The sequence below is a fragment of the Xenopus tropicalis genome, chromosome 7 (assembly GCF_000004195.4).
Source record: "Xenopus tropicalis strain Nigerian chromosome 7, UCB_Xtro_10.0, whole genome shotgun sequence".
NCBI lineage: Eukaryota > Metazoa > Chordata > Amphibia > Anura > Pipidae > Xenopus > Xenopus tropicalis.
Genome location: NC_030683.2, coordinates 92,536,539 through 92,563,903, shown reverse-complemented (window position 1 = coordinate 92,563,903; position 27,365 = coordinate 92,536,539). Strand labels below are relative to the sequence as shown.

Below are 27,365 nucleotides of genomic sequence, written 5' to 3'. Positions count from 1 at the left end.
TTTTTTTTGGGGGGGGGGGGGGAAATCAGCTGACTTCTTCTTCTCCATTCAAGTAAGAACAGAAAGGGACAGACCAATATTGCCTCCAATAGCATACATATAGCAAAATAAATTTTAAATGACTTCAAAACCAGCTGAATTGTAATTATTGGATATTTTCTTAGAATTACATTTATCTTTCATTCGGTATAAATATATTTTTGGGTTTACATCCCGTTATTCCATACCATCTTATTTTGGGAAATTCTTTCTGTGATTGATAAAGTTAATCTATTTCAGACTGCTCTGTAAAGTATTTATATTAATAGAGTTAGAGAACTTAACAAACAAGAAAAGCACCATATAAACCTGAGCATTGTATTTCCTTTAGATCAGCAAGCGGCTCTTAAGCAAGATACAGGATGCACTAGAAGGCGTCATCCTGAGTGTAAGTATATGTATTAGTGCCTACTGACTCAAGGGGCCAAAGGAATCTTTCCCTGATATGCCTACCCATAGGACAAAACAATCTGATGATAGGGAATAGAATGCAGGCCGAGGATCAGATCAACGAGCCAATACATTCCTGTCCTCCACAAAATTTTTAAACCTGCCCAGTCAATGTCCAAATTTTCTACCTAATATCAGTGTAGCAGGCTGCCTGAGGGCCCCTTATGTATGTTAAGCTTCCGACGTCCATCGGCCTTTAGGGTCATAGGCGGAATCAGCTTGTTTGTTTACATCCATCAGCTGAGTATAATCTGTATATAAATGCTCTCTTGCCATATCTATATTTTTTTTTTTTTTTTTTTTTTAGCCCAAACTGGAGGAGCGGGTGAGAGATATTGCAATTGCCACAAGAAACACGAAGGCAAACAAAGGCCTTTACAGAAACATACTGATGTATGGTCCTCCTGGGACTGGAAAAACACTTTTTGCAAAGGTAAGGTACATATGCACATATATTTAGCTTAGCCTGACAACATTCTAAAAGCAAAGTTTTACGTTTAGAGTCAGTGTCACTTTTCCAAGTTCCAAAAGAATCTAAAATGAAATGTGATATATTTTAAATGTATTATTAGCAATGCAGCTCGTCTTCCTGTCCTGCAGACCTTGCCATTTCCAATATTTAAATATTTTATGGCTATGGGACCCTTCTCTGACACCCTGCAGCCACTCTGATGACCGAGTGTTGATTGCTGTAGGAGAATGGAGGCTGCTAGTATTGATTTGTGGTTCAGATTTGCTGAGCGATGTTAAAGCTCAACCTTGTTTCCTTGTTAATTGAGAAATGGGCCATATTTATGTGACATGCACAGCCCGTTGCTTTCTGGGATTGATGGACCAATTCCCCAAAAGCACGATATACACAATTGCTCCCTTGTGGGCCTTCTAGAATGTTTAACAAGATCGTTGATGGAAAATGGAGTAATGGATGTTTTTCATGATACAAAAAAGGGAAAGCACTTTCACCAAGTGGCTTCACTGTCAGATTTAAATGAATCAATGTGCACTCACTCATCTCCCAGGCAAAAGTAGCTTTGCTGGATGCGAGTTGGTTAGATGCGAGTTGGTTAGATGCGAGTTGGTTAGATGCGAGTTGGTTAGATGCGAGTTTAGATTTTACTAGAAGAGATCGCCTCTCTTTTTCCTTAATTATGAAATTTTAGTTAAGGCATTTGGGCCATATTCTGCACCAGTGTTTTTTAGATGGTGTAGAAGCAGCTTGTCATTTCTTTGATTGGAATCCAACCGCCATCGCTAGCAAGATTAAAACTGATTCATACTTATTGCACATTTTAAATTTGCACTCACACAGTTCAAAATATTTGGGCAGCCATTATGAAAATAAAATTGCTCACTTTTGATTCTAACTGCATTTGTCATATTTTTGCAAAACTTAATTTGTTCCATTTGAATGGAAGTTTTGCAAGTAATACTGTTTATAAAAAACCTCAGTGAAATATAAGTGCTCTGCTGTACTTTTTTCTAGTGTTTCTTCTTGTTCAGGGAGAATGCAGGGGTCAAAATCACATACTGCCAGTGACAGCAATTGCCTCCCTTTACTCCCTTTCACTAAAGGGAAATGCTCGGCTTATGTTAGACGCTGGCCCCATAAGAACAGACCACGCAGGAATTCTGCCCCCTCCTCCCACCATCTGCCAAAAGCAAAGTTTTTTGCACTGAACTGTGATCTCTTGATAGTTTGAGCCTAAAGGTATAGCCACAGGTTGACAATGCCCAGGTTGAGTCACAATTCACATTCACACAATTCAGCTGGCTGGTAATTGTTTCACTAGGTATTTATGTTCTCTGAAGGGCTTTCCCTTCTACCACACCAAGCCAGTCTGTTTATCTTGCCTAAACATTGCTAAATGATTTACAACTGTAGCAAGCTATAGGAATCATGTGGTATAATGTTGCCAAACTTGAGCATTGTTTTCTTTATCTCCCCTTTGTTTCCATACAGAAATTAGCCATGCATTCTGGCATGGATTATGCCATCATGACAGGTGGTGATGTTGCCCCCATGGGGCGTGAAGGCGTTACTGCAATGCATAAAGTTTTTGACTGGGCAGGCACTAGCAAAAGAGGGTAAGTTAAGACACATGCAAAAAGGTGTTTTTTAGAATTTAGCATGTCTGGATTTGCCAGGCACTTCCTTATGTATAACAGCACAGCAGAAAATATGGCTCAGTAGGTGGATAGGAAATGCACCTGTGACCTTAGGGCAGGTTTGCGAATCTCTGCATGAGACATATATTTTCCTGCCTCCTACAAAGTGACCAGATGCAGTCATTTCATTTCTGCAAGCATAAGAGAACCATGTGTGTACAGTTAGGTGTTCACTACATTATATACCGTTACTTGGGCTTTCCTACAGAATAGCCAAGGACCTAACACTTCGCTCTGGGTAGTGTATTTTAAATGGTCATATCAAACTCATTTTTATTTATTTAAATTCTTGTGAGTATCTATGTCAACATAGTTTTGTGGTATCTCTTTATACAGGTTATAAGTGATTGTAGCATGTTGCTCCTGCTGCAGCTGTCCTTTGAGTATATTGTATAGTGTATTTCATACTGTACAATGTAGCGAAAATCACAGAGGACCCTCATTGTACTTATAAGGGCAAATCTTGGCACACATCCTTGTAGCGATCCTTATGGGTTATGAACATTGCTTTGTATATGGCATTATGGGTTAGGCACACTGCCTTGTAGCAAGCCTTATGGGTTAGGCACATTGCTTTGTATATAGCATTATGGGTTAGGCATGCTGTCTTGTAGCAAGCCTTATGGGTTAGGCACATAGCTTTGTATATAGCCTTATGGGTTAGGCACATAGCTTTGTATATAGCCTTATGGGTTAGGCACATAGCTTTGTATATAGCCTTATGGGTTAGGCACATAGCTTTGTATATAACTTTATGGGTTTGGCATGCTGCCTTGTAGCAAGTCTTATGGGTTAGGCATGCTGCCTTGTAGCTAGCCTTATGGGTTAGGCACGCTGCCTTGTAGCTAGCCTTATGGGTTAGGCACGCTGCCTTGTAGCTAGCCTTATGGGTTAGGCATGCTGCCTTGTAGCTAGCCTTATGGGTTAGGCACGCTGTCTTGTAGCTAGCCTTATGGGTTAGGCACGCTGCCTTGTAGCTAGCCTTATGGGTTAGGCACGCTGCCTTGTAGCTAGCCTTATGGGTTAGGCACGCTGCCTTGTAGCTAGCCTTATGGGTTAGGCACGCTGCCTTGTAGCTAGCCTTATGGGTTAGGCACGCTGCCTTGTAGCTAGCCTTATGGGTTAGGCACGCTGCCTTGTAGCTAGCCTTATGGGTTAGGCACGCTGCCTTGTAGCTAGCCTTATGGGTTAGGCACGCTGCCTTGTAGCTAGCCTTATGGGTTAGGCACGCTGCCTTGTAGCTAGCCTTATGGGTTAGGCACGCTGCCTTGTAGCTAGCCTTATGGGTTAGCTAAGCAAGGCACCTTACAGCCTCTTGGCCTAAGCCACCATGCTCTGTATCCAGGCACTTTGGGAGACCTTTGTACCCTGCCTTGTATACAGCTTTGTAGGCTTGTTAACATGCAGCAGAGTAACTAGCAAGTTAGACAAACTTCAAATCTTCCTCTAACTAAGAAAGAATCATCTGCCTCACAAATCCAATGTTAATATTGTCCCATTTAAGAGATCTCTAATACAAGGATCATGTGTATTTCTTTTCAGAGTAACAGACTTTGCTACAGGTTTGCATGTACCAGCCTGACCCACATACTGAATTTCAAACCAGGGCATCGTCATTAGAGAGCCTGTAGAAGCTTTCCTAAAATAGATGACAAAAATTGTCATACTGTGACTGAAACATATTTCTTCTCATATAATTCTGTTCAAGCCTCTACCCTTATCCTACAGTTACATTAGAAAACTCCTCAAGGATTGTAGCACAAAAAGTATTTACTGCTGCTGTTGCTTTTTCAAGGCCAAATAACCAGAGTGAAAGGCCAGGACTCCCCATATATTGCACTGAAATCACTTTATCTTATTCTTGGGTATAATCACAGACTGTGTTTTGCTTGCAGCACCCTTTATAGTTACAAGGAAATGACCCACATTTATTGTCGTAAAATAGGACAAACTATGCTACAGGACTGTTTCTGTGTGGATATCTTGAACCATGCTTGGCTGTAACTGTGTTAATAGGGCACGTGTTTAGGCAAAGAGAATAAAATCAGATCCTGGAAAAACCTGAAATCTTTCTCGCTAGTAATATCTAGTTATCTAATATCTAATCCTGGTGCACATCTTTTAAACTGTACCAAAATATTTCCAACCCCCCTAAATATTAAATGTTTGCAAGTAACCTACAGACCATGTAAGGGGGTGCTCCTTTACTGTCATTTTTGGTTTATTTGTATTATTGATTTTTATTATGTTTCTGCTGGAACATTCCTTTTTATATAATAAATATTGTAATAAAGAGTGGATTTCCCCTCTAGCACCTCATGTGCATCAGCATGTTTTTGGGGATTACCAGAATTTGCTATTCCACAGGTTAAATGCATTTAGCTTAAAGGGGAACTCCGGCTTCCAAATCTAAATTTAAGTGCCCCACACACTTATACCCATCACTGCAATCTGTTCCTTTAAAAAGTATGAATAAATACAATTTTTATATGCTGAAATCTGCATTATTTGAAACCCTGGCAGAGGAGGAGGGACTAAAACTTGTTATAAATTGTAACATCTTTTCCAAAGCTTACAGATAGCATGTAGGAACTACAAAAACCACACGGGATTGCACTGATATGTTCCTTTCTTTATTGACATCACATATACAGGGAATTGTGTGATTTGGAGGATGCAGGCTGAAGGCAGGCTGAGGACAGTTGACTATCTTTTTTTTTTTTTTTTTTTTTTTTCTCAAAGTAGTCAGATCAGCAGGGAACAGGGGACCAGGCTTAGGTACCTGTTCCAAACCACCCTTTAATATGTCCCATATGACCCAGTTTTTGTTCCATTGCATAGTCATTAAATTATATCACCAAATGACTTTATTTTGAGATAATGATGTTGTCTTTCCACAAAAAGGAATTTGTTAGAACAGGACAAAGCAACAATATCTGTATAACAATCTAGCTCTTGCTATATGCCAGAATAGTGAAAGTTGAATACACTGTTATTTTATTGGAGGGGAAGTCATTATTTTTGTGTGCAGCATGGGGCTTTTAATGAAAGTATGGCACATTGCTTTATTTCAAAAAACCTAAATTGCAGTCCTGCTACATGTTCTTGCAGAAAGACTGTAATAAAGCAGTGCAGCATTGCATGTGCTCTTTGGATGTAGAGGACAATTGTATGCAGCACAAGAAAGTCATTGAGTGTTGCATATTACTTGGTGCATATGCCATATATCCGGCACATCTTTGTCTAAGTGCCCCTTTGGTTATCAGCGTAAGTGTAGCAGTGTCACACTGGCAACAGAGAGGCACCTTGTTACTCTGTAAGGAAAGTGCTCAGTGACTCATTTTTGTGCTGTACATTTCCTTTCCTGCTCTCTTTCATGTGCATACACCGCTGGGGTGATAATTTAGCCTTTCAGCCTGTACTACCGCTTCACTTTTCATGCTTGTTCTGAGCTGGAAAAAAGCTAAATGAGGCAGGCTGCTTATACCTGTCAGATACTTCTGGCTCTTTGATGACTCATGCCTATCTCCTCTTTCCTCACAGCCTTCTTCTATTCGTGGATGAAGCCGATGCCTTTCTAAGGAAAAGATCTACAGTAAGTTCCTTTGGCAAGTAGTACAGAGTGATTCATGTTTAGGTGCTTCACTGGAAAGATGTCAAGTGCTGAAAGGTTTAATAATGAAACATGTGGATAGAAAGGGGTTACAGAAACTGTTCAAAAATAAAAAGGCACTTCCATGAGAGTAGTAGTTTGCTCCCTACATCAGGGAGTCACTTATGGAGTAACTATAGCCACAATACACGTTACTGCAGTCTCCCAATGCTTACTGCCAGCCGCACTGTAAGAGCTTTAACCAATGCTGTTTGGCCATCTAACTATCTGAGGGAAAATTGTTGTGTAACTTCCTGCCTCATGGAAGGGTTTAGGAAAGGGCATTTGCCTTTGGAACCAAGCATCAAAACAAAATGTCAGTAAGTATACAGAGAACATATTACATATTGCTGTTGTTTCCGCTATATAAATCAGAGTTTTTCAATCTGCCCTCCAAATATTGTTTAGCTCATAGCAAACTTGGGGAGGAGGCTGAATGTTCTAATAAGGTAATTTTATTGCTTAACTCAAATTAGGCCTCTAGCTTTCCTGTCTTACTTAGACTTCCTCTGTTCTAACTCTGGTCATGCCAATGGCCCTGACGGCCCAGTAACCCTAAAACCATCCCGTGTTCCGCTAGATTAACACAGGGCAGACCTGTTATAAAATATGTGTCTGACTGCTACTTCCATTTTTTTCAGGAGAAGATCAGTGAAGACCTTAGGGCAACTTTAAATGCTTTTCTGTACAGAACAGGAGAACAGAGTAACAAGTAGGTGTTGCTGCTTATCCTCCCCATATTTTACTTTCTTTTAAAATGTAAAACTCTTTTTGTTTGACTGATTTGCTTTTTCTGTATAATAAGACAGTACTTTATGCTGACGACAATACAGTCTTATTGAGATTTTTAATGTGTAAAGATTTTGAGTAGCCTCAAGGCAATGGGGTCTACTTTTCTAAAAGACCCTTTATCTGGAAAACCCAAGGTCCCAAGCTGTTCTACCCATGTATGGCCTTTAAGACCCACAAGGGTAGGAGGGATTGATTCTATGACCTGCTATAGCATCAAATAAAATATCAGTGTTATTTACTTTAGTTACCTTTTCGGCTGCAATATGTATTTGAATCGACTTATACAGGTATGCTGAACAGAATGCTCAGGACCTGGGGTTTCCCAGATAAGGGATCTTTCCGTAATTTGGATCTCTATAACTTAAGTCTACTAAAAATCATTTCAATATTGAATAAGCCCAATAAGGCTTGTTTTGCCTTCAATAATGATTAATTATATCTTAGTTGGGATCAAGTACAAGGTACTGTTTTATTATTACAGAGAGAAAAGGAAATTATTTTTTAAAAATTTTAATTATTTGCATATAATGGATTCTATGGGTGATGTCCTTTCCGTAATTCGGAACTTTCTGAATAACTGGTTTCCAGATAAATGATCCCATACCTGTGATATAAATATTATTTTTTTTCTCTCCCTGTAGGTTTATGCTTGTACTGGCTAGTAACCAGCCTGAACAGTTTGACTGGGCAATTAATGATCGAATAGATGAGATAGTCCACTTTGACCTTCCTGGTTTGGAGGAGAGAGAGCGTTTAGTCAGACTTTATTTTGATAAATATGTGTTACAACCAGCATCAGAAGGCAAGCAGTAAGTATTCAGGAGGACATATATTAATGGTCACATTATACACCTGATCTAAATGGTTAGTTCTCTGTTGGAGGTTCTGTATTTGCTTTGTGTATGCTGTCATTAATGTGCCCACTGTGAATGCACTAAAGCCTGTAGGAGGTGTATGTGCATGCGTGAGGAGTCCCTGAAGAGTGCCTTGCTACAGAAACCAGACTTCACCAGTCAGGAGTCGGGTTCTGAGAGGATTTTTTCCCCCTATGAATGCTTGTATGTTTGTTTAATATTGCTTTTGAACATTCATTTTAGTACACAGGCCCTACGTAGGCACTATCAGTCTGTACATAATTTGTACATTGGTACATAAAACGTGCAAAAATTGAGGCAGTTTGGAATCCTGGAGGAAAAGCTTTATTGATTTACAAAATGGCACTGCAGAATCTTGCATCCATCTAAGGTGCAAGCAATGCTAGAATTGTCAGTAATGTTTAAAAGAGAACAAAAATACTGCAGTACCGGCTGTGAGCAGGGTCCAGCAGCAACTGTTTCTGTATAGGTCAGGAACAAGCCAACTTGCTTGCCTCATTGTTGTACCACAAAAACATCTATAGGTCTGCATGTTGCTAGTGCCTGCCTTGGGTAGTAATGAAGGCTTCAAAGGCACCCTTGGTTCTTAATGTGTGACACTTGATTGGTTGCTTAGAAGTGAAGATCCCATTTCCTTTGCAGTTTGACTGTTTAATTTACAGTGTCTGAAAAATTAACCCAAATCTGCCCCCCCCCCATCTGCAAAGAATAAGATTTACTGTTTAAAACCCATCATTGTACTTTGTCCTTTCCTTAGGCGTTTAAAAGTTGCGCAGTTTGATTATGGCAAAAAGTGTTCCGATCTTGCCCAACTCACTGAAGGCATGTCTGGCCGAGAGATTTCCAAGCTAGGAGTTGCGTGGCAGGTGAGTTTAACCAGGATGCGTTTGCACAAATTGTCATTAGATCAAATAGCAAAATATGAGGGCACATGTACGCTCACAAGTGAAGTGAGCAAAGCAATATCAAGCACCAGTCGCCATGTTTTTTCGAATTCCAAAGTCATTGCAGTCGCATTGGGGTGATGCACTGTGCCTGCTGCAATTACATCTAATTTGCATCAACAGCAACTGATTGTGCTCTTTGCCACAAATTGTGTGCAGTTGTGCCGAACATTTAAAATCTGCCTGATGTCATTTTGGGTGTTTAGCATGTGCACCCTAATATTTCGGGGCATCTGAACTGAGGTGACTCAGGGAGGGAACCATGGAGCTACTGCCTGGTCCAGAGATGGTGGGAGCTCCTGGGTCCCCCTGTGTCAATATGTGCAATAAGGCAGGAAGGACTAAGCAACACCAAGCAAAACTATAGAGCAAGGAGCACATTTTGACCCAAGTACCTTTAATGAAGGTGGTTTTACAAGCAGCTGGGGAAATTGCGCCTCCACCTGCAATTATACATGAGCCCTATTATGTGCACAGATCTGGCCCTGTTCCATGTGCACATTGAAATGTCAGCTGTGCAGCTGTGTTTAAATGTGGGTCCAACAAATAGACACACCTAATGGTGGGCCGAATTGGGCTGATCTGAATGTTGGCCCAATTTTGTTCAAGTCAAGTGATGGATTCTGGTCTTAAAGTCTCCCAAAAATAGATGGGTTTTTTTGTAGAAGAATATACATCACATTCTAAGAACCTCTATTTTGTCAACCTCATGTTGCACATATCTATGTATTTTTATTTTGTAGGACAAGGAAATCTCTATTCTCTGGGAGTGGCAAAATGTTAGGCAATGGATACCTCCATGCATTCAGTGAAAAAACTTTTTTTTTCAATATATACACTCCTTGCAGCATATGGCAGTTTTGTTCAAAATATACCTAGTGCTATACAACTTAATACAATAATTGATAACTGAATGATGGTTTATATCCGTATTAATCTTTCTATTTAAGTTTGTTGGTAATTCTTATAGGCATCTCTAGAATCTGTTTTTTTTTTTTTTTTGAGTCCATAGGTTTACTGTTTCCTTGTGCAAACTGCATAATAATCATACAGTTAAAAAAAACCCAGCACAAAAATGATGTTGTGCCGCCTGACTGAGCATCAGGCAGCTGAGCCTCTGTGACAAATTGCAGCAAATGACTTTGCGGCACGGCAGTTTAGATGATTATCTCCACTGGGTGGATAACCGTACATTAGTAAGGGCCATAGTGCAGGAGGCTTCCAAGCTGCTGCTCCTTCTGCATTGAACAAAAGTTTCCATGGACTGTTTCCCCACGGGCCGCCTTTAGCCTTTTGTCAAACTCTGGTTTATTGGGATGTACAGTTTATTCCAAGCCCTGCAGCAGATGCTTACTGTGGGTCAGGTTTGCAATTGCAGATGGGAATAACAAGTGGACTTAATGAGAGTGCTTGCATGTTAGCTGCTCTTTCCCCTTTAAAGAAACCCTTCTTTCAAGGCAAAAGTAACACAATGAGATCCGTGCCTTGTTCCTGGCATCTCTTACGTACTAACCACATTTTTCATATTGTGAGACTAATGGATACTTAATAACCATAACCCTGGGACTAAAAGGCTGCAGGTGGATATGCCTGTGTTAGATTATGCCAAAGTGACATTCCTTTAATACAAGAAGTTGTCTTTTATTAGGGGGCGGTTTGATGCCCTTATGATATATGGCATTCTTAAATCAAAGAACTGTGCCTACTTTTGGTGGTAGCATTGGCTACAGGATGTGTAATTGCTTACAGACTATAAAAAGAACGGTTATCCTTCCATTCTGTCAAAGGGCAGCAGTTTTGTTGTGCTATATGGCCAAGATTATATCTATTTTTATAGCAGCATTCTGTCCAAATGGTCGTATTTCCTATATAGAACCCAAAATTTATATCCGCACATGATCTAAGAGGATTAAGTGCCATGTCATTTAGATAAGAACGCTTAACCAATCTAAAGGAGACATCATGACTGTCCTAAAATGATATACATGTTTTAAAGCTGCAATGTGGTATATTTAATAGAAGCACACACTTAATTAGAAATAATTATGTAAAAAATAGAAAAGATAGAGTCCCAAGCCTGGATGTGGCTGCACAGTACAGGGACCAGTTCAGGGCAGGTGTTTGGAGCTATTTATTTGGCTGATATTATGTGAGCTATTCTTGTTGCTGTGCATAAAGGAGATTCCTGCTCACAGATGTTGCCTGTATATTGTAAAGGAACACCTGCAGTGTTATTAAAATGCAAGAGCATATGGAATGCAAGGAATATAACATTGTGATTGCTCTGCTTCCAACTGCAGTGCTTTCTAGAACAGAGATGAATGAAGTTTATAAGTGGAAGTGGGGTTAAGCCTTTGCCTTTTTCCTGAGCATCATTACATGACTGAGTCGTGCTCGTTGCATTAAGGTGGTGAAATGGTTCCTACAGCATCCAGCAGAGAAGGGAAATAAGTCCAGATGAATATACTAACTATGGCACTAAAACCTCCACTCTCCCCCCGCCTCCCCATTAGCTGCTGAGAGGGTAACCTTGTTAAAGGGTATCGCGCCTTCCAGCTTGCCTGAAGAGTTGCTTTGTCAGCCAAGTCTGCGGAAATGGGTTAACGTGTCCGCAGGGGGAGATAAAGTAAGTATGAATATGAATGAGGCGGGCTGCTGGTTTTAGTACACCAGCAGCTCTCAGCAGGGACTGCCGCTCACTTCCTCCGTCATCCTTTCCCATCCCTCGTTCCCCCCTTCCCATTCGCTTCCCCTGACAGCCAGGGACCCCGCAGCTTGGCTATTTTTAGAAAGTCATTCAGAAAAGCAGTCAAGCGCAAAGCCCGGCAGTATTCAGCAGTTAGGTGGAGGGGCCGGGTGATGGCGTGTGAGGAATGGGCGCTTTGTACTTATTAGGTACAGGAGCCATTGTTACGGCTTGTTGCAGCACTGCGGCTCATAAAGTTAGTCACCCTGAGGCTTCTGGGGGATTGCTTATAGAGTATCTACTACCTATCCCCTCACTGCTGGATCCAACGGTATTTGTTTAGTCAAGATGTAATTCATTCATCTTTCCAGGCATCAGACCCTGGCAATCAACCAACCAAATGCTTATCTCTCTATAGTGTTAGTGTATACAGGAGAGCAGCAGCATATGGTGTCACTAATTAGGAACACAATTAGCACTAGCAGATGAAACCCAACGTGGATCCGGCTGAAGGTGTGTCACACATTTCTACTTAAGATAATGACCCCCTTTAATAACCAATACAAGCACTTATTAGCAGTTTAGCACAATTTATGGCCGAGCGGTCGCTCATGTGCAGTTTGCTTCTATAATCCGTAGAAGTGTTGTACAAGGTCACAAGAAACCGTATCTGCCGTTTGTGAGCCCATTTTGATGTGTGAGTAATTGCTTGCAATTTGGCACTGACTGGCTGGCAATAACATTCAGTGACAGACATCAAGGAGACCCTGAGCAGGAAATGGCTGCTTCCTGGCTCGCCGTCTCGGGAATATTATTTATATGCTGAATTATGTGCAAGCCCTCCCTGGGCAGCATAAGTGCCACTTGCTGTTCTCTAGTTATGCTTTCGCCTTCTCCTGACCTTGAGCCAAGGATGAAAAGAGAGCGGATTTCCCCCTTTCTTTTAGTTCACATTACTCATTGGCTACTCTGGAGAATAAGGGAAGAATTGTTCCTATACTTGGCAACAGCAGGAGTCACAGTGTAATGTTGTGGTACTGGCAGCCCTCCAGCTGATGGCAACGCAGAACCCAGGCTTCACTCTGATGGGAAAGGTAGTTCATGAAAGCAGAACGGATGAAAGCCTGCAGCTGGGGTTGCTAGGTTTTCTGGGGAGAAACAACCTTTATATCTGTAATAATAATAATCTGTTTTCCATAATATTGCAATAAAGCATCCTTTTCTGCACTCGCTGTCTTATGGACTGCAAATGTTCTGTTTTCTCGGGCATCATAAACAGAAATGCTCTTCTGTTTCTTGGGCCGTGTGCTCACGTCATTTATTTCATTACAGTCACCTTTCATTGCAGTTCTAGGTAGTAACCATTCCTCTGCTGCCTGCGCTGCACTGGGCTGATAAATAATGCACTGCATAATAACACAAACACTGTATGTCGGCCTATCCTTGCAAGAAAATAGATTTTCCCTTTCTGCAGTGGCGAGAAGGAAAAAAAGGTTATGCTGCTTCAAACTGACAAACATCACATTGATACACTGCAGCGGCAACAAACACCTATTTTCAGCTTGGAAGGGCCTGTCACTTCAGCTCTAACTCATTCCTGTCTGAGATGGAACCCCCCCCCCCCCCCCGTAAGCTGAATGCACAGAGATAGCATTAGCCCCTGTGACAAACATAGGCAAGCAAGGAGGATGGAGGGATACACAGCTCTCTCAAATGTGGCTTTAACCTAAACATAAGATCCATTTGGGTTCAGTGTTATTCTACACAGCACCTTATTTGGAATTTGAAAAGATCAAAAACTATTCTGAAATGTGCAATTATTATGTGGGCTTAAGAAAAATGTCCCTAACAAAAGCCCAGGTATAATGATGTTCTATTGATGTTCTGCTCATTTGCTAGTTTTAGCAAACAGGCGTGTATTTATCACCTGCCACTATTGTAGTCTGGGGGTATATAGACCCAGAGAGAACTTGGGTTACCAAGTTAACCAATTGCTTGGGTGCATGTATTTTATATAAGAAATATGGTTCTTTTCTTCTACATATACTTCATGTTGACTTTACACATTGACATTTTTCTTCTCAACCCTAGGCGGCAGCTTACGCCTCTGAAGATGGCATTCTGAATGAAGCCATGATTGATGCTCGCGTGGCCGATGCGATACGGCAGCACCAGCAAAAGATGGAGTGGTTAAAGGCAGAGGGCAAGGAAAATGCCGCTAAAGAAAGTGGGAAAAACCCCCTGCAGCCACTTCTGGAAGGAACCCCAGTTTGATAAAGTATAAATGAACCTTACAGAAGACCACAGCGGCCATTTATCTGCCTCACCCTACTGTCTACATACAATGGGTCCATAAGCTGCTGGTGATGCAGTATTCACCTCACTGACTCTACAGAGAGCTGCGTCGCCCACGCGGAACTCTAGGGCAGAGGTTATAGGCAGCAGGGATGCAGGCTCGCACACTCAGGAGACGTCCCTTCATTCTTGCCTTTCTCATTCCCTCTCGAACTCGTGTTTTTTTTGTTTTATATTCTTTTAGCAACCATGATTGTTAATATATTATAAAAAAATAAATAATTGTTTTAAAATGAAATGAAGACGCTGCATTAAACAGTCCCTGATGAAAGAGAAATGATTTGGTCAATGTGCTTGATTGGTTTAAATAGAAAGTAACCTCCCCAGTGAGTTTCATCACCTATTTAAACTAAAACTCTGTATACTTTTATTGTTTCACCTAGAAATGCCAATATGGAAAAGCTGGCAAAGCCCTGTGATTCGTCATTTACTCTAAAAAGATCTTCCTGCTTTCATCCATTAAAAAAACCCCAGATATCTCTTGCATTTGGTAATGTCTAATAAGCATCATTTGATCTTGCTTGTGATTTATCAAAGCTTTATCCCTCTGAACATTGTCAGCCTTAGGAAAGGGCAATAAATTACTGAATATGTTCAGGATTTAAGATCCATATAACAAGCACAGTAAGCAGTGTGCAGAAGGGTTTTGTATCTAAAGATGACATTGCCTATTGCTAAATTGGTGTAGAAAAGTAGAAACACCGCACCTGATTGGCCTAGATACAAACCGGTACTACTAAGTGCCACCATTGCTCAGTTTGTATGAGTGGATGTTATAGAAGAGAACAGCAGCAGTGGAATTTGAAATGAATCCTTTAATTCAGAATGTCCCTGTTCTTTAAAATCAATCACTTAGCAGCCTATCAGAGCTTCTGCTTTCATTAGTGGAAGTGCAGCTAACTGATCAGAACTAATTGCTAGATGGTTGCCGTGGGTTATCTGTCTAGAATAAATTCAAGACAAGTTAGTGCAAAATGCAGAAACACAGACCAAAGTTTCACAAGTCCAATCGTTGGCTTTTGCTGACTTAATACAGTCGTAATAAGTAAATATTTTCTTGTTTTACTGGTTGCTGTACTAGGGCAACTTTTTCTGAATTGTAGTCTCCTTTATTTTACATAACACTGACTTGTTTATACAGAACTTTACAGAGAATTCATCATAATTCGCATCCGTTCTGGCCCCCAGTAATCTAAGGCCTGCATCGCATTCACATGTGGTCAAGTTCATTAGGAACCCATTAACCTGCTGAATGTTTATAGTGTGGGAGATAACTGTAATAAAAAACTGCTGCACCCAGAGAGAACCCAAACTCCTACAGATAGTTCAGAATTGATCTCAGAACCCCAGCATGCTGCCCATGAATTGCAAGAGGATAAGGGTGGTAGAGTGAAATGTGATTCATTTTAACCCTTTGCTTGATTGATGGTGTCTCCTTCAGCTTCTAATTAGAGGGGAGAACTGGCAAAACCATGTCCCTAATTTCATTATAAAATGTCTTCTGCTGCAGTGATATTCTGCTGATCATTAAAGGAGAAGGAAAGGTTAAAGTAAGCTTTATCGGAAAGGTCTATGTAAATACAGCCATAAGCACTCACAGAAATGCTGCACTGAGTCCTCTATCAAAAGATACACAGGATTTATTGTCTCCTTTTTTGGGAACATGTTCTTTGGTATCTGAATTTCCTTCATTCCCGGGACCAGAACCCTCTCCTGCTCCCCCCTCCCTTAAGAATTCATAAAACTCATTCCCCCCATTCCCTTAGGAATGTGTGATCTGAGCTATAACGGCTAAGCTGTAAGCAGGAAGCTATGAACCCAAAATGACTTTCCTTCTCCTTTAAGGGGTTTGTTATGTTGGGGTACCCAGAGGCCCACCCTGAATACTTACTTGACTTCCTGCAGCCTGGTAGGGCTTTTTTTCTGGTGATTGGTTTGAAAGGTGTAGTACAGGGGTCTCAAACTCGCGGCCCGGGGGCCATTTGCGGCCCTCGGTACAATATTTTGTGGCCCGCACAAACGCCTTCTCAAAAGCAATGAATGGATCACGATTTTCATTGCGATTCAAGGGATAATGCAGTTATTATGGGAAGACGTTCTGTGTGCACAATTAGCTGCTAAGGAGCTAATTGTGCACACAGAACGTCTTCCCATAATAACTGTTATGATGGCATAACGTCATTTCCGCAATCAGCAGCTCCCGCCCGCCGTGCCTTGCATTATCCCTTGAAAGACAATTTTTTGTGAAATCCCTTATGCGGCCCAGCCTCATCCTGACTTTGCCTCCTGCGGCCCCCAGGTAAATTGAGTTTGAGCCCCCTGGTGTAGTAACTTAGTAGAATCCCTCATTTTACTTTGGGCTTCTAGACATTGTATGTGTCTCCAAGTGCTAGATCTTGTGCCCCAGCCTGTCATCATTAAGGGGTTTCATGCCTTTCATGAACAGAGCTATTAATATCATTAATCCTACAACATTACAAACCGGTTAACCTGGCAGGTGAGACGTCTGGGCCAAGGGAAGCCCCCCCCCCCGCCATGATACCTAAGCTGTGCGCCTGCATAGTCTTCTAGATGCTCTGTGTTCATTAAGGGTTTTCTTTGCAATACAGGTACTAGAATACTAGGTAATACCCTGATTACATCAGGGTGAGGATGCCATGTTTTGACACCAATTCAACATTTCCCTTTAAAGGAGCAGTTCAGTGTAAAAATGAAACTGGCTAAAATATATAGGCTGTGCAAAATAAATGTTTTCAATATAGTTAGTTGGGCAAAAATATAATCTATAAGGGCTGGAGCGGACAGATGTCTAACATAATTGCCAGAACTCTACTTCCTCCTTTACAGCTTTCTAAGCTGTTAGCAGTCAGTAGCCAATCAGTGACTTGAGGGGGGGCCATATGGGACATAACTGCTCAGTTTGCCTTTGAATCTGATCTTTGTGCTCACAAACTAACTGAACAGTTATGTCCCATGTGGCTCCCCCCTAAAGTCACTGACTAACTAAGAGGTTAGAGAGCTGAAAGCAGGAAGCTGAGTTCTGGCTATTATGTTAGACATCTGCCCACTCCAGCCTTTATACATTACATTTTTGCCTAACTAACTATATTGCAAACATTTTTTATTTTGTGCAGTCTGTCTATTTTACCCAGTTTCATTTTTACACTGAACTGTTCCTTTAACAGATGTCTGTTCTCAGGTCCAATCTGATTTCCTGTTTTATTGGCAGATTCCTGACTGTCCTTGTACCCTGCCTGCCCTGGCATCTGCCTAGACAACAACTTTGCTTGACCTCATTGTTACCTAGCTTTTGGACTTTTTGCCCACGTTGTGTGCCCGCCTGTCCTGCCTGCTCCGCGTACCTGCCTTGCCTGCCTGTGTAAGCCTGCTTTACAGTGCCTGCCCTGTCTGTGTCCCAGTTCCTACCTCAAAGGTATCAGTCAATGATGTCCGACCTGCAGTCCTTACATGTCCTTATGTTGTATTTATATTTTCCCTTTATATCTGGGCCAAGGCTTAATGCAATGAATAATCCACCATATCTCTAATGGCTGCCTGGTTTAACTTTCCACAAATCCCCATTTTTAACCTCTTTGACTGTGACAAAAACAATACAATTGGATGTTTCATTTAAAAAAAAAAAAAAAAAGTTCAAAACATTCTCATTTCAATGGTAGAAAAAAAATTCCCAGTGTAAAACTAAGGGGGGCATTTATTAACTTTCAGATTTTTTTCTCACAATTTTTTTTTTTTTTTTTCCAACCAAAAAATCATATTTTTGTGCTATTTTTTGCAACAAATCTGAAAGTAAAAATCCACCATCTGAAAGCTGGAAAGGTAATGTAGGAGTCGATGGCCGGGTCCTTTTGAGAACTGGAAGATCTTTCTTCTTCTTAGTTTTAGAGGTTTTTGGGGTTTTTATTTTTTCATTTATGCAACAATACAAAAAAAATTTTATTTTTTTTTGTGATTTTTTTTTTTTGTGATTTTTTTTTTTTTTTTTTTAAATCCCTTGGCATTCATAGTTATAGAGAAAATTAGTTTTATTTGTGGTTTCAAACGCCCCTAAAACCATGAACATGAAAGTGTTGATAAATGGGCCCCCCAGTGTCTAAACGTTCTCTGTCGTCTGTAATTGCTCCGGGTAAATCCACCTGGAAACCCTTTCTCTTCTCTGTACCGGCTGCTCATGTAGGAAATTCCCTTTTCACTTTAGTAATGTCCTCTGTTCCACCTTGCTGAGTGAGAAATGGTCTGCAGAGAGTTCATTGCATTGACCTATATTTGTAAGCACTTAAGCCTAATTATTATCCCCACATATTGCTTTTTAAAAAGATTCTACACATTAAAAATCATTTGAACCCAAATTGTTTGTATAATATATATAAATTATTGTTTAACCAATGTTTTTTTTCCTTTGCATCTCCTTGTTATAATATTGTTGACTTTTACATCTGCTGACTGGCATTAATCATCACTAATACAATTTGCGTATAGGAAATTTAGCTGGCTACACAGATAAAGGGCCACTCATTTGTAGAGGTCAACAAGGTGCCGATCTTTGCTGAATTTAGCCACCCAAATGGCCCAAACTGGACTGATATTCTGAGAACACACCATTCAGTCCTAGTCAGGGGATGGTCCCAGCGCTCTAGAGGTGAGCAACATGTCCTAAATGCTGCCAAACATGTCAGAAAAGGGGCCAGCCAGGGGTGGCAAGGGGCAAATGGTATAGAGGACACAGGACTTTACATCAAATAAGGTAGAAATGTTAACTTAAGTGGACTGAATGTCATACCCAATAATGTACTGTACAAGATGTCTTTCATTTACAGGTAGGACTATTTGTTTAGAGTAAGGTTCAAAGACTCCAAAGATAACTTATATAAGTGCTTGTTGTAAGAAAAAGTTCCTATGAACTTGGCATTTTCCTAGCTCTGTGAAAAAGTGAAAAGGGCCCTGACATTTCAAGTACACAGAAGCCCAAACAGCCCCCCCAGCCCAATAAATAGTAACTGTCTATGGCATCTCATTTCCCAGAATCCACAGATTGTCAGTCCAGGCCCGGTGTTAGCTGGTGCTGGTCAGCAGATTTTGTTTAAATATCACCTAATAAGAACAAAATTATATTGTTTATCAAACCCCATAGAAAATACTCTAATATTGTAAATCCGCCCAAATCATAGCTGCAGCAACAGTCAAAAACTATTAGGATTACAGTAATGGGCAGAAAATAGACCTTGGACTCCCCAAAAGGGAACAGCTGCTATATATTCATATAACTCTAAGTTGTCCATTGGCACAACTTCTAGCAGTAGCCTCCTAAAGTGCTACTACATGCATTTTTTGATTACTTTCTTTTTGTTGCAGTAAGTGAAAGTGCAATTATGAGAACAGATTAGGTATACAACAGGGTTATTAGTTGTAGAAACACATTCTATACAGCTTTGACTTTGAGCTTTGAGTACTGCAAAACCCTAAAACTCTGGAATTGCTTCTGATACTTTGGAGAATTATAAGGTCTATTTAGGGTTGCCACCTGTCTGGTTTTGACCCAGACAACCCGGTTTTTGGAAAATCTGTGGCAAACTGCCTAATTGGTTTTCCAATTTGGAAAACTGGGCAGTACTTTCCCAAATTGACGAGGTCATGGGCCAATTGACAAGTCATAGCCCCGTGACATCTCCATCCAGTGACATCATGTCCCCCGCCCAGCAACGTCTCTGCTGGGGGAGGGGGGGCTATTGTGCTCTCTGCGCTAGAAGCGCAGAATTTCTGTTTTAAAAAAAAAAAACAGAAATTCAGCTCTTAAAGTTACCAGAGGCAGCTCTTTGTACCCTCATGGAACTAACCCTGCTTATAAATAGGTGTTTATTTACTAGGAACTACCTGTGCTAGCAACACTTTGGTCCAGAAACACAGAGCTAGAACTGAGCAAAAACGTTTATGGCTCCGGAGGTACTCTATCTTATACATAATAGGCCATCTTGTGTTTCTTGTAGAAGCCCAGTTAAAAATATCTCATTTCATTTATCCACATATTTATCCCTGCAGAAATTTCAGTTGCCTTGTTGCTGGTTCAAGCCCCTAATTTCGTACACTTTTTAGGAGCCCATAGCGACCATGTAACCCCTCCTTAACATATTCATCCACATTCAGACAGCTCTGCCAAATGAAGACAAATCTCTTTATTAACACTGGTATCTGGAAGCCTGGCCTTCAAGACACATTGCTCATCTAACCCTGCACAAGCCTTTCTGGCATGTCATTTCATGCCCCAGTAGCTACTGAATGCCAGATCTTCTTGGTCATGGTGACAAGGCAAATAAGCCCACTCCTTAGTCTTTGAAATAATGCATCTCAGTCCTTCTTTACATAGTTACAAATAAATCCCTGTTCTTTAATTCCCTCCTTATCTGGAAAGGTAAATATAATCCTAATACTAATGTTGCTTCTTTGCCATGGTATTTCAACACCATTTCAGTTGAGTAAATGAAAAAATCTCATCATTTTGGAAGGCCCTGTTTCTTAGTGACCAATATGGCACTTTCCTTAATGGAACCGATAGGATGTGCTCTCTAAATGGCAACTTAATTTTAGTATTGTCATTTATTGCAATGTAGACATTAATGTTCTGAGACAGTTGGTCTTTTTTGTTTGTTTGTTTTTTATTTATTTACCTATTTAATTATTTATTTTTGTGTTTCCCATATCACCCTATCTCACTAAACTTCCAGCCTGCCAGTCCAACTGCTACTTGAATGCCAATATGGGTCAGACCCAAAAGGAGCAGCTCTGTCCTTACATGGCCAGGTTTCATTAATTGTGGTTCATGGACCCACTGGTGTTTTTTTTACTATTTGTTCTCCCACACTACAAAAATAAACACTTAAATTAATGATGAAATTATGAAACTGATCCTGTGGGGAAAGTTCCACTGGGGCAGGGACTGATTTTAATGTTAAATAGTGCTGGGTGACACCACCAGGTGATGAGTGGGGGGTGGGGCTTCCCCAGTGAATTTCCTTACAAGGAACAGAAGGTCTAGAACGGGGTCCCCAACCTTTCTTACTTGTGAGCCACAGTCAAATGTAAAAAGACTTTGAGAGCAACACAAGCATCATAAAGGTTCATGGAGGAGCCACATAAGGGCTAGGATTGGCTATTAGGGAGCCTCTATGCACACTATCAGCTTACAGGTGGCTTTATTTGGTAGTAAATCTTGTTTTTATTCAACCAAAACTTGCCACCATGTCAGGAATTCAAAAATAACTACCTGGTTTGGGGGCACTGAGAGCAACATCCAAGGGGTTGGGAATCACTGGTATAGAAGGGTAGACAGGCAGGAATGGTATGTTCCTAGAGCCCCATCTTGTTTCACCCTTGGTTTATGCCTCTTCTGTCTACCCCCAGTTCCGACCCTGATGATGAACAATTTCTTAAAGTGTTGTTTCTATGTCAATTAAGATCAATTAAGATTGATCAACAATCACCTGCAGCGGCCAGTTTGCAAAAAAAAGTGCTAATAGTTGCACTAAAATCCTATAAATGGTGCAGAAAAAGAGTAAATAGTAATTGCAAGAAGCTTTCTGAGGAGTATGTATTTATCATTAATGTTAAAGTGTAGTAAAGGTACCCTGAAGACTTAAAAAAACATAATTCTCATAGAGGACATTTCGTAGTTAGTTTGATTTGTGGGGTTAGTGGGATGTACAGCCTATATAGGTTGCTAAGGGTGTGTTCTTTAAATATAAAGTTATTAGGTTTATTGGAGACTGTTTCTGTGTCATTATTAGTCCCTGGGGACATCAGGGAAGCAGCCGGTGGGTGATAGAAAGCATAGAGGTGCACCGTACATGAGAATAGAGAGCGGTGTCAGGTCAGAGAGATCACAGAACAGCAGGAAAACGAGGTGCATCAGGGAAGGAATCGTTGTGGAGCAGGAATTGATAGAAAGATGGCACACACATTGGTGAAGAAGTAGGTATAAGGGAAGAAGGCATATTGTATAGAGGCTGTCATTTTTTATTTATTTTTTTTGCCCTGACCCTGTTACCCACTATTGCAATTGTTTTAGGTGTAATGCGATTGGCCTTTGATATAACCTGAATGGAAGTAATACCTTGGCTTTGCCTTAATAATTTAAGCAAAAATGTGAGTGTGCTGCCATTAAGGTTGCCCTCTTACCAGCCTATATCTATAATATTTCACCTCTGTTAATAACATTGTCATTGTGTCATGTTTTGTGGCCAGTGGAAACCAACGCTCCCATTAGGAACTGCTTCCTTTCTGTGTTAGTGCAGCCAGTATAAACCAATCCGTGCTGGACTTTGACCTTTAGCAAACTGCATCCCATTGTTCTGCCATTACACTCAGTCTTGCAATGTTTATAGAGACATTATTGTTAAAGTAAGCTTTTAGATCCATTCATGCATTTGAAGGGTTTCAACCATATTATAAACTTGCTGTTAAAAAAGAAAAGTCTGCACATTAATATAATATGAATGGTAAAATGGAATTAATTACCCATAGAAGAGCAAAAAAAAGATTGTACTGAATTAGTGCTACCAAGCAGAAATTGATCAATTGAAACCAGAGATTTGTGGTACAACATTGCACCTGTGACTACAGCTTTGGTATAATTCCAAAATCAGGATTTCATTTAAATCATTTCATTTCCTAAATCTTCAAGCATTCAATCAGAATGTAAGTCATTTGACCTAAAATATAGTGATAAGTAAAGAGACTTTACATCTGACAATAGGGCTTAGTAACAACCACACCCGCAGTTGTGGTCATTCAAAAGTGGTGCACTGGTTCTTGCATCTACGCCATTCATAAAAAGTACTTTTCATAGCCACTTCTTAAGGGCTCTGGTACACGGGGAGATTAGTCGCCCGCAACAAATCTCCCTTTTTGTGGGCGACTAATCTCCCCGATATGCCATCCCACCGGCGAAAATGTAAATCGCCGGTGGGATGGCATACGGAGCTGCGCGATTTGCGGAAATCGATTCACATCGATTTACATTTTCGCCGGTGGGATGTCATATCGGAGAGATTAGTCGCCCGCAACAAGGGAGAGTTGTTGCGGGCGACTAATCTCCCCGTGTACCAGAGCCCTAAAGGATAAAGAAAGGTAAAAACTAAGTAAGCTTTATCAAAAAAGGTCTATGTAAATACAGCCGTAAGCATTCACAGAAACGCTGCACTGACTTCTCTGACCCTCTCCTATTTATATTCCAACCTCTCATTGCAACTCTACCTGGTTGCTAAGGCGCTGCGGAATATGTTGGCGCTTTATAAATAAATGTTAATAATAATAATAAGGTAATTTGGAACCCATCAACCAGATAACTGCTAAAATTCTTAACTCAAAGGTGAACAACCCCTTTAACATGCCAGAGCCTTTTTTGAATCTCATTTTAAAAGTGACCCAGACCTCAAAATTAAAATCTCTTAACTGACCCCAGTCAACATATTCAGGAGCACTGCACATATGACGTGAGAGGAAATTTTATGCATTTTTTTCAGCAAGATATTTATCTCAGACAATTGGAAGATCATCTATTTTTACCAATGACAGCAACAAAACTTTCCAGGATTTTAAAGTGACAAGCTTTCAGAAATGTGATATTGAAAAGGATTCTTTCAAATGGAAGCATCACAGGAAAAGCCATTTCAAAACAGTGATCTGGTTATTGAAAAATACAGCAGACCCACATCTCTGCCTAGAAAATACCTCCCACCAAAGCTCAGTGATATGGTAAGGTGGGGGTTTTTTTCAGAAAAGGAGCCAAGAGGCCAATAGTAACACTGAAGTAGTTGGGAGATCCGCAGCCGAGATGGGGAAAACTGCCCTGGGGAAACTATAACCCAAACACTGTACAAGCTAGACTTTATGTAAAAGTAGCAATAAGAATGCTGTTCACCAATAATGAACTAAAAAAGTCTGTAATGTAATATATACTTGTACACCAGGAACAATTCTGAAGTCTGCTTGGTACCAGGAAGAAATGATGGCAACTTGCTTTTAAGAGAATAACTCAGGCACAGAAACATTCAAAGAGCAAGAACTTCTTTTTAATAAACTGTCACATTTCCACATAATTTTCAAACAGAAGTTTGTTTTGGGTCAGTTGTTAACAGTATCTAAGTGATTCCTACAAAGGCTTTGTCTCATGTTCCTCATGTTACTGTAGGTGCCACCAGGCTCAGATTAAAAACAAAGCTTTGACCTGCAATGATCCAGAAATAAAAGGATAGATTTAAAGAGCATGACCAGGTTACAAAGCTGAACATTTTATAGGAGGGTTCAGGGGGCTGGTGGGCAACTTGCTTTTAGGGGCCCTTATAGAGTGTCTTTGAGTGCCCCTCACTGGAGACGGTTATCAAATATAACATCAAAAAAAGTGACAATTCACTCAATAGATACCATTTATCCAAATGCACATTAGGACCTGGGTGGGTTTTTTTTTTTAGAAGAATCTAGACTATTGTTCCACAAATTCTGTATGAACAATATGTAGCTGGACACACAGTGAGTGCAATAACATCAGTAACGAGTTCTTTTATGAGCAGTATTGGAAGAATAACCATAATATCAGAAAACAAACAGACTGAACATGAACCTAAACCAGTAGCAAACATGAAAATGTTCCACCAGAGGGAGTTCTTTGTATACACACAGTACATGAAGTTCAAATTCTAACAATATTGCACACAAGATTACATGCAGTAAGACAGTGTTTTTAAGAGGGGGCTCGCCTGGTGTTGCTGCACTACAACTTCTACATGGCAGTGACAATGTCTGGGATGCTAGGAGTTTTAGTTGACCTCAGCTACAGAGCTACTATATTTCAGTTTTACAGTCCTTTTTTCTTCAGGTTCAACTGAATCAGTGTTTTGTATCCTAATTATCCTAAGAGTCCAGTGTAGGTAGCCATTACACTGTCTGAGCTTTTGCTTTGCATTATGATAGTCGGCTTCTTTAGAGCTCTATGCCCATGTAACCTCATCTTGTTAAGCTCCTGACTATCAGTTCTTGTGGTGAGGTTGCTTCTAGCCATAGTCTGCATCTCCATGTCATTTAAAAGCCACAGTCCCAGTAGGCTGGAGATTTATCAACACTGGGCAAATTTGCCCGCGGGCAGTAACCCATGGCACCCATTTTCAAATCAAATTGTTGCATTCATTGTTCTACATAAAGAAGCCTGAAAAATCCAATCACTGATTGGTTGCTATGTCTTTGCTATACTGGTGGTCTAGTCTTTGCCTTGTCCCTAAAGCCTTACATCATAGTTTTAGCAGCAATGGTAAAATGCATGTCAGAGGTTAGAGCGTGAATGCAAATAATATCTCCAGCATACTGAGTCCTTGCTTTGTCTCTCTGGGCTGGATGGGTGCAAGTGTTTAATCTCAGAAAGTATAAAAACGGGAACATGTCAGTATCACTAAAAAGAAAGATGGATAAAGAAAAGCTAGCAGAAATAGTGTTATAACAGCATTTTGGGCAAGGGCAACACAAGTAAATAAATCATCAAAGTGCAAAAGAGAGGGGATTGATCAATACTCTTTCCCTGGCCCCATGTTTTATTAATAAAGTCTGTGCAAGTCCATACATTTTCAAATAGGGGTTGCAAGGTTATGAAGAAACATTTGTCAAGCCACAGTAATTCTGCAGGAAGAATGGCCAAACTTCCATATGTTTGCAGTACCCCACCATTCACCCTTTGAATGGCATATGTATCACAGGTGTTGGTTATAACAGCTACAATGTGGAGGGATTAACTTGTCAGACCAGAGACACTTTTCCAAGAAATGCAGGGAGGTGCCGGCCTAACAGAAAATTACCAGTGTCAAAGTGTTAGGACCACCATATGGGGTTTACCTTGACATGCCATGAGGGCCTAGCAATATTATTACAGTGAAACCTCAATTTTACATACCCTGATGTTACATTTTCCAGCATTTTACTTTGTGTTTTCGTGGTCCCACCAATTTCTAATGCATTCATTGGATGTTTTCCTGGATTTTACATTAGAATTTTATCCTATGTCTCCAAAAATAGTTGTTTGATCTGCCAATTATAACATTATGAATGTAATGAAATTAAGAGGTTTAAAATATTTCCCAGATGCATACTTTGCCATGGTTCTGCCTGTAAACAGTTTTAGAAATATAGTTACTAGATTAAACCAGGGAGTTGTGTGCCAGAATGACTGAATGGCTATAGCCATTGCTATTATGATACTGTTGGTTATTAAGAGAATAGTGTCCCTTTCCAACATGTATATTTATGCCTTGCACGGATAACATTTTGGCGTCATCAAAAATTGGGCCTCCCCAACTTGTTCCCTAGTAATTGCACCAGAGTGCTCAGGTGCTCATCTTTCCATAACTTGGATCTCCATACCTTATGTCTCCTAAAACTAATTTAAACAGTAATTAAACCCAATGGAATTGTTTAACTTTCAATAAGGATTAATGATATCTTAGTTGGGATCAAGTACAAGGTACTGATTCTTAGCAAGTGAGGGAATACAGGGTTATGGGAGATAGCTCTTAGTACAAGTGTGGGAATACAGGGTTATGGGAGATATCTCTCAGTACAAGTGAGGGAATACAGGGTTATGGGAGATAGCTCTCAGTACAAGTGTGGGAATACAGGGTTATGGGAGATATCTCTCAGTACAAGTGAGGGAATACAGGGTTATGGGAGATAGCTCTTAGTACAAGTTGATCCAGGGACTGGTCCGATTGCCATCTTGGGGTCAGGAAGGAATTTTTTCCCCTCTGCGGCAAATTAGAGAGGCTTCAGATGGGGTTTTTTGCCTTCCTCTGGATCAACTAGTAGTTAGGCAGGTTATATATAGGCATTATGGTTGAACTTGATGGACGTATGTCTTTTTTCAACCCAACTTACTATGTTACTATGTTACTGTTTTATTATTACCGAGAAAAAGGAAATCATTTTTAAAAAAAAAATGAATTATATGATTAAAATGGAGTCTATAGGAGATGGCCTTTCCATAAATCGAGCTTTCTGGATAATGGGTTTCTGAATAACAGATCCCAAACAATTGATTAAAAATTAATTTTATATATATAAATCTTTACCAGTAACAGCAAAAGTAATGTGTTAACTTTTTGTGCCTTCCCCCTGTTACTTAAACCCCTTATTGTTAAGCATCGCTATGAAAATAGAAAATATTTGCATGATTAATTCTACATTTTAAATTAACATAAAATGATATACCTGGACTATTTTATTCCTCAAATATATGGGTGTGGTTGTTAAAGGAAGGGTGGATTAAACTGAATATATTTTGTTTGATTCAACTGAATATGTCTGTAAAAATACATAAATACAATATACTCATAAAGACAATGGGGGCAGGTAGTCTT

At 40.2% G+C, this 27,365-nt stretch overlaps 1 protein-coding gene across 1 annotated transcript in view; it reads left to right on the top strand.

The window, feature by feature from the left end:
- The window catches only part of atad3a (ATPase family, AAA domain containing 3A), a 35,727-nt gene extending 21,629 nt beyond the window's left edge, over nt 1–14,098 (top strand). Inside the window, 8 exon segments of the mRNA NM_213684.1 lie at nt 371–427; nt 797–922; nt 2,450–2,574; nt 6,199–6,250; nt 6,949–7,019; nt 7,741–7,908; nt 8,732–8,840; nt 13,696–14,098. Of these exon segments, the coding sequence (NP_998849.1) occupies nt 371–427; nt 797–922; nt 2,450–2,574; nt 6,199–6,250; nt 6,949–7,019; nt 7,741–7,908; nt 8,732–8,840; nt 13,696–13,878 (891 nt within the window). The 3' untranslated portion in view covers nt 13,879–14,098.
- The last annotated feature ends 13,267 nt before the right edge of the window (nt 14,099–27,365 follow it).